This window comes from Diplotaxodon limnothrissa, linkage group LG8 (genome assembly GCF_057381915.1).
Source record: "Diplotaxodon limnothrissa isolate DT_005_m linkage group LG8, D_limnothrissa_male_GT1.1, whole genome shotgun sequence".
Classification (NCBI taxonomy): Eukaryota; Metazoa; Chordata; class Actinopteri; order Cichliformes; family Cichlidae; genus Diplotaxodon; species Diplotaxodon limnothrissa.
In genome coordinates this window covers 32328413-32336559 of record NC_140603.1, presented here as the reverse complement: position 1 = coordinate 32336559, position 8147 = coordinate 32328413, and the positions used below count along the sequence as shown (strand labels likewise).

At 49.5% G+C, this 8147-nt stretch overlaps 1 protein-coding gene across 2 annotated transcripts; it reads right to left on the bottom strand.

Annotated features, from left to right (window-relative positions):
* Positions 1 to 596: 596 nt before the first annotated feature.
* LOC146627459 (uncharacterized) lies at positions 597 to 7761 on the bottom strand. 2 transcript variants are annotated; one of them, XM_085361124.1, is made up of 11 exons: positions 7476 to 7761; positions 3705 to 3900; positions 3319 to 3550; positions 2961 to 3240; positions 2665 to 2842; positions 2508 to 2584; positions 2259 to 2439; positions 1945 to 2193; positions 1123 to 1294; positions 952 to 1052; positions 597 to 857 (listed from the first exon to the last, which is right to left on the bottom strand). In XM_085361124.1, the coding sequence occupies exons 1-11, from the start codon at positions 7746 to 7748 to the stop codon at positions 745 to 747; spliced, it is 2052 nt and encodes a 683-aa protein (XP_085217250.1). In that variant the 5' UTR covers positions 7749 to 7761; the 3' UTR covers positions 597 to 744. The 2 variants fall into 2 exon arrangements, with proteins under 2 accessions (XP_085217250.1, XP_085217251.1); XM_085361125.1 differs by lacking the exons at positions 597 to 857; positions 952 to 1052 and having other exon boundaries at positions 1119 to 1294.
* Between the last annotated feature and the right edge of the window lie 386 nt (positions 7762 to 8147).

The window sequence follows — 8147 nt, the reverse complement described above, 5'->3', positions numbered from 1 at the left end:
GATCCTTCTACATCCGGTTCACTCCGGATGTTTTCCTTTTTTCCCCCCCAATCTTTGATGACGACGCGAGATGATTCACCCCATCTACTTCCGTAAACTTGTTTTTAACAATCCGAAGAAAAACGCTTTAAAGTCAAATTCAAATATATTCAGTTAAAATAAATAAAACTGAATCAATTTACATGGAAATTAATAAAAAGTACAAAAAAACTTGAACGAAAATCAGAGAAAAATAAAATGATTCTATGATCATAATATAATTTAATTTTGGTTTAAGGTTCTACATATTTTACAAAACACAACATTATAATGAAATAATTATTTATTCTTATAATATAAATAATAACAATAATAGCTATTATATTTATATTATTAGTCTTTAAAAAGATTGTATTTTATTTTGAAAGGTAGGTTTGGATGACTTCCGCACTGAAAGCATCGCTGCAGATACTTTAAATGTTAAAAACATTTTGCAGCCAAAACCTGATTAGAAGAAAAAAAGCTGAATCAAACTTGCTGCCACTTCCTGTCCCACTCTGTGTTCCAGCGCGTTCCCACACAGACGAGCAGAGACCAGGTAAATAAGAAGTGCTTTATTTACAGATAAATAACAGCGTGGTCAGAGAAAACACAAACATGTATTTAAATGTTCTTCAGTGGACTCATGCCGTGGTGAAGGCGGTTCCCTCAGTAACAGTCGGCGTGGATACGTTAGAGCAGTTTCCTCCTTCCTGCTCCGTGTCCTCAGACGGGCCTCAGGTCGTCGGGGACGGGGATCCGTTTGAGTTCGTCCACGTAGGTCGAAGGCTCCTTAAAAACGTCTTCAAACAGGAGCTTCATCAGCTCGCTCACATATTCTGGAAGACATGGAGGTCACTGTAAACCACACTGGTGTCAATAAAGTTGGAGAGTTCAGCCTCTCCTCTGTGTGTGTGTGTGAGCTGCACTCACTGGGTTTGGGTTCGCTCTGCTGAGGCTCGGCGGTGACCTCTGAACTCCTGTCTTTGTGTCTCTCTGCGTCCTCGTTGAAATGCATGGCGGCCAGGTACAGCCTGGAAACAAGACCCACTGTCACACAGGTGTTTGAAGCTGTGACATCAGAGCTGAAGCAGCAGCGTTTACCTGCAGAGCACGCCGACGAACGGGAAAGCGACGTTCTTCGGCGCGAAGCGGCGCACAAGCCAGTGGAAGCGTTCCAGCGTGGACGCCTGGTGGTCGTGACTCAGTTTCCCGACATCGGCGAGAATCCGCTTGTTGAGCAGGAGCTTCTTCAGCTTGTGCAGAGCCACCGAATCTGCAGCCACACAGGTGAGCACAGACACACCCACAGGTAAACAGTCAGCCAATAGCAAAGCAGCAAAGAGTTAAGCCACGCCCATCACAATAAATCAAATAATAAAACTGTTTGTTAATTGCCCTTTTAACGCCCCTCCCCCTCAGCCGAGGCTCTTAACAGCGAGTGGGTGGAGCTTGTGTCTAAGCTGACTATGTCAGGGGCGTCCTCTCTGTGATGTCAGCAGGGATGACTCATCTGAGCGCTGAGAGTGGACGTCACACCCTGCTGGACACATTTGAAAGGCCAGCAGTCACATGACTTGACCAGAGGTTTATGACATCATTACGTGCGAGAGGTCAAAGGTCACTGTTTACAGAGGGTTAATTTATTCGTCTTCTCTCTGCGTCTCTGGAGCTGAGATGAGTCACGCTACATCAGAGTCTGACTGCCGCGTTATTGTGGACACCGCCGCTGTGATGTCACAGGCTGGTTAGCCAGGTGAGCGGCTTCACCTGTCAGCCAATGACTGGACAGTTTAATAATCATACATTTTATTCGTGGGCGCCTTTAAAGCCCAGACTCTCCACCTGAGGCAGAGGCCATCTTCGCCCCGAGCAGGTGAGGTCCACATGCACAGGTGTGACTGGCTCTGATTGGCTGACACTCACCTGGCTGGAACCACTTGCTGGGATCCATGGACACGCGGTTAGGATGCGTGCACGTCGGGAACAGCGGGTCGTCGTGCGTGTGGACGTTCTGGATGTGGTTCACGAGGGATTTCCACTTCGCCACCTTCTCAGGCGCGGACGTGGAGGTCGTGGCGCTCCAGTAGACGTGGTTCCTGATGCTGGGCAGCCACCGCCGCACCAGCAGGCACTCTTTACTCTTCGCCAGCTTCTTCAGCTTCCTGGACAAACCTGCGGAGAAAAACATGTTAGCGTGTGTCTGACGGCTTATCGTCACGTGACCACGCCGTACCGACCCTTCTCCAAGTGCTGGATGTTATAGTAATGGCGGACGTTTCGCTTCCTCAGGTATTTCTGCACGCGCGCGCGGCGGTCGGTCACGATGTGGTCCACGCTCAGGCGGTTGACCTGGAGGAGATCGAGGCCTCGCCGCAGAGCCTCCGTCTCCACGTGCGAGCTGCCGCTGACCCCGGCGCTCTGAGAGGATAACCATAAACAGTCACGTGATCAGCTCTTACTTCCTGTTGGCACAGAGCGAGCGTTACCTGAATGAGCTGGATGTCGATGACGCTGCTGCTGCTCAGGTGCATCAGGGTGTAGCTGCCCAGCTTCCCGCAGTGTCCTGTCAGAGGAAATGACATCATCAGGCCAAAGTAACCACAAGGTGACAAAAACAAGACACTAATGATGGCGTTTGCTCACCCAGCAGGTCCGCCCTCATCCGCCCTCCCACCGCCACGCTGCCCTCGCCCCTCAGGCGCTCCATCAGCACCTGCTGGTCCCGCTTCCACTTGTGGTTGATGGCGGGCTCGAGGAACATGCGGGCGTGCCTCCTGAAGGTGTCGGACTGGAACACCTGGAGGTTCATGGCTCTGCACACCTGCAGGTGACGCACAGCAGACACGCGCCGTCATGGAGGACGTCTGCACGTGCGCACACTCGGACAGTGACGTCAGAGTTTTACCGTCACGTGTGCTCGGGTCAAAGGTCAAGGTTACCTTCTCCACGTGACTGAATGAGCCTCCGGTGAAATAAATGGCCGCAGACATCTGCAGGTTTCCTAGCGGCGTGCTTCCCGCCACTGGCTGGCTCTCCCACTTCCTGCTGTAGTCACAGCTGGGGCACAGCTGGCTGAAGGAGACGAAGGTGCCCATCCGCCGCCGCCGCACCTCGCAGCTCAACCCGCACACGGGACAGGTGAGGAAGAGGTCTCTGAGACAGCTCTCAAACACGATGTATTTGGGGTCGTTGTAGTGGGAGGGCGTGGCCTCCGCCTCGCTGTGTGGGTGGAGAACAGCAGGTCAGACGTTTGCTGCACAGACAGACAGGAACCTGCAGGAGGCGCCGGCACCTTACCGACTGTCGGGCGGCTCGCTCGAAGACTCGTCCGGCTCATACGGCTCGCAGATGGGGTCGTACTGGTCGGATGCTTCGGGGAGCTCTGTTTCCTCCTCTGGCTCCTCCCCCTCCTCTTCTTCCATCATTTCCAGACGTGGTCTCTTCGCTGGTCTGACACCCGGCTGAATCCCCGTCTCTGATTGGGTGGTCACCGTTCCCACGTTACAGTGTAAAACCGAGGCCTGTGTGGCTGAAACGCACAAAACACGTTTTACACTCTTTAAAACTGAACAAAGCTTCCTCTTCATCACAGTCCAAAACCTGCAGTTCCTCCACCAACCAGCAGGGGCCAGCAGTTAGTATGTGGCCATCTTTTACTTACAGTGTGTGGCACTCATACCCACCTTTGCTTCTCACGTGCTGCTTCAGCGTGTTGTAGGACAGCTGAGTGGCGGCGCACCTCGTAGATGGGGAGTAGGACGTCTGCGTGCCCACCGACACCATGTAGTGACAGAACTGCGTCGCCACGGAGACCTTGGGTTCAGGGTCGGTCTGACAGGCGGTGTTTCTGAAGCGAGTGAGGGGCAGCAGCACCGGACTCTGCTCACAGGAGAGAGGCCAAATCAGGGGTGCCCAATCCCAGTCCTCGAGAGCTACCGTCCTGCAGCTTTTAGATGCATCCTTGTTCCCACACACCCGAATCAAATGAATGGCTTGTTATCAGGCCTTTGCCAAACATGATGGCATGCTGAAGAGGTAATCAAACCATTTGATTCAGCTGTGTTGGAGTAGGGATGCATCTAAAAGCTGCAGGATAGTAGCTCTTGAGGACTGGGCAGCCCTGCGCCAAATGATATGTAATGCACTACGGAGGACCCAAGGTGCCAAAATAAGTAAACGACTCCATAATTATTCATGGAATATTCGATTAAAACTGTAGACTTTAATTTTAAAAATATAAAGGACTCAAAGCGGAAAGATCAGAGACACTGGTCCACGTCGGCCATGTTGATGACGGTGCATTAAACGGTTTTGGCTGTCGCCCACATTTATGAACTTTGTGGCTAACGGTTCAGAGGAGGCGCCACGAGGAGCTGAAAATCTTTAAAACAGCTCAGTTAATGTTTCTGTTTTTTATAATTAGAATGTTGTTGTTTCCCTCAAGCAGAAGCAGAATACATTAAAGTAATGTAAACAAAAAAATATTAATATTATCATGTGGGGTGATGGAGCACCTCTTCAACCTGAGCCTGAGGTTGGGAAGAGTCCCACAGCTCTGGAAAACCTCCTGTGTTGTACCAGTGCCAAAGACTTCACGCCCCAAGGACCTCAACAGCTACAGGCCGGTGGCTCTGACATCCCACCTGATGAAGACCCTGGAGCGGTTGGTCCTGGCTCAGCTTCGGCGCCTAATAAGCTCATCACTGGACCCACTTCAGTTTGCCTACCAGCCTGGCATTGGAGCGGATGATGCCGTCATTCACCTCCTACATCGTTCCCTCGCTCACCTGGAGACCGCTGGAAGCACTGTGAGAATCATGTTCTTTGATTTCTCCAGTGCCTTCAACACCATTCTTCCCTCGGTTCTAAAGGACAAGCTGGTGAACTCTGGAGTGGACCATCACCTCACTACCTGGATCCTGGACTACCTCACCGACCGACCACAGTATGTGAGGACTCAGGGCTGTGTGTCGGACAGGGTCGTCTGCAGTACGGGGGCCCCACAGGGAACGGTTCTGGCTCCGTTCCTCTTCACCATCTACACTGCAGACTTCTCCCACAATTCCACCCAGTGCTTCCTGCAGAAGTTCTCTGATGACTCTGCAATAGTCGGCCTCATCACTGATGGGGACGACAAGGAGTACAGAGGTCTGACCCAAGACTTTGTGGACTGGTGCCAGCTGAACTACCTCCAGATCAACGCCAGTAAAACCAAGGAACTGGTGGTAGACTTCCGCAGGCACAAGCATTCTCCACTGCAACCACTGAACATCCAAGGTATGGACATTGAGGCTGTGGACAGCTACAGGTACCTTGGTGTTCATCTGAACAATAGACTGGACTGGACTCATAACTCAGACGCCCTCTACAGGAAAGGGCAGAGCAGGCTGTACCTGCTGCGGAGACTCAGGTCGTTTGGAGTGGAGGGCCCACTCCTGAAGAAATTCTATGACTCTGTTGTGGCTTCTGCTATCTTTTATGGCGTGGTCTGCTGGGGCGGCAGCATCTCTGCTGGGGACAGGAAGAGTCTGAACAGGGTGATCCGAAGGGCCAGCTCTGTTCTAGGATGCCCTCTGGACCCAGTGGAGGTGGTGAGTGACAGGAGAACGGCGGCTAAGCTGTCATCCCTGATGGACAACATCTCCCACCCCATGCAGCAGACTGTGACAGCACTGAGCAGCTCCTTCAGTGGGAGACTGCGGCACCCACGGTGTGGGACGGAGAGATTTCGCAGGTCTTTCCTCCCCACTGCTGTCAGACTCCATAATAAAGACTTTAACTGAACAAACACACACATCCACACATGTGCAATAACACTAAGTGCAATAATCCTTTCTGTCATCGTTGTATTTTTACTCAGTTGTATATAGTATTTGTATTCTATTTTTATCTTATTGTATATTTATTTTATTTTATTCTACTGTATATAGTATATTATTTTATTCTATTCTGTACAGCTGTGTACTGTATTTATTCTTATTGTATTCTAATTTTTGCCTCATAACTTTTGCACTGTCCACTTCCTGCTGTGACAAAACAAATTTCCCACGTGTGGGACTAATAAAGGTTATCTTATCTTATCTTATTATTTTCAACCGTTTATTTTTACATTAATCGGCTTCATCGCAGATTTCAAATGTGTAACTGTTGACATGATTCCAACGTATTAAAATTGAGACTTTCCCCCAGACTGCAGGAGGTCCCAGGAGCTCTGCGGGGCACAGGTACAGGTAACGGACAGCAGGCGAGCCGCTGCACGCTCACCTTCACCTGACAGGTTTAACCTCTGCAAACAAAAGCAGGTGCAGCAGATTCATTTCAAACAAATAGCGAGGACTTCCATCATTCCCCAGCATGTTTAAAACATCAACAGAGAGCAGGACATCCACCTTTTGCTCTTCCATCATTTTTCCTCTTCTCCGATCCTTTCACTGCTCATACCGAGGCTCAGAACAGCTTTAGCTGCTCTTCTTTACCACGTCCGTGTTCAGCAGGTTGAGGAGATATTCGTGCCTGATGATGTCACTCAGACCCAACCGAGGTGTTTCTGAAGCAGCTGACAGACGAATGCTCAGAACGCCTCACCCTGCAGGTGTGACTTTGTCATAAATGCTGATAGTGCTATATCGATAAACAGCCAAATTATCGATACAGTGAAAGTATCGGTCAGGCTCTAACAGCACTGTACTGATGTCCAGCAATGATTGTGCACTGCACTACGTTTTGTTACCTTTCTTGCGAAGCAGTTGGTGACATGTCTGTGAAAAGTGCTATATAAATAAACTTTTACTTACTTACCAACTCTAAATACTAAAATAATTAAAAGGTTTTTGGAAAAAACATTGAGTCATTTCGCTTATTTTGGCCGTTTTGGTGCTCCATATACTAACTGCTGATCAGATCAGAAGTTGGGAGTATTTTTAAAATTAATTCTGGTTTTTAAAAAGAAAAAAGTACAGCTAAGCTAGCGCTGATTTACTGACACTTATAAGGTGTCGCTTTTATGAAAGGATGTAATGACACTTATAGGTTTGGTTTACACCAGTTATCATAGTATTGACAAATATGGCCAATACAATCATAGCATAATAATAATAATTATTGGTTTTTAACGACTGTTTAACAATACAACCTTATTTACGGAGTAACGGTCTTATTCTTATTATTAGTTTTTGGCATGTTTGAACCTCCACAGACGGTCACGGTTTAGCCGTTTATGTCGTTATTTTCAGGCTTTTTCAGTGTTTTTCTGATAAATTCGGTTTTTATTTTATTTTTTTTTTTTTTTATTTATTTTTTTTTACACGTTAACTGAGACCGTTAGCCCGGTTAGCCATTTTTGTTGTTTTTTGATCCCGCCGGTGGATTTAAACCGTTTCTACCGTCCGTTTCCCGGTGATCCGGGACTCGGCAGCTACTCGCCGCGGAGATCCCCGGGCTACACTGAAACTCACCGCCGCCGCTTTGGACTCCTCTACGTCCCCGTGGATGAACGGCAGCGCCCCGTCCTTCAACAACAGCCTGGCCGAGAAGCCGGCGTCATACTGGGCTTTGTTGACGAACGAGTCCTCGGAGAAGTGGCGCGAGCAGACGTACACGGTGGCTTTGGGCGGCCGCTGGTCTGAGAACAGGTACTGGATCCACTGCTGCCGGATCCGCTCCTCTTTGGGCAGCGCGAACAGGTTCAGCTTCCCCTCGCAGCCGAAGATGCATTTCTTGGGAGACATCCTGGTCCGAGTCCCGCTCCTGCACACGGAGCTGGAAAACTTCCCGAGTCCAAGCGCGAGGAGGAGGAGGCGGAGCCCGCTCCCGTGACCATATAAGGAAATCCCCGCCAGTTAAAGTCCACGCGGCCAAGAGGCAACCCCCCCCCCCCCCCCCCCACAAAACGGTCGGAGCAGACGCAGGGAGTACTCAGATTACTCCAGCACGGACTGACCTCGTTAGCTGAGATTCAGGCCATGTTTCACGTTCCCGCCACCACTTTAACACCGTGAATGTGACAGCAGGTACAGGGTCGAACTCGGATGTTTCTGAAAAAAGTTGAATATCCTCAAAGTTATTTTAAAGTAGTTCCGTTAACAAATGATAACAGGCGAAATCATCTGTTAATGTGATGTTCTTTG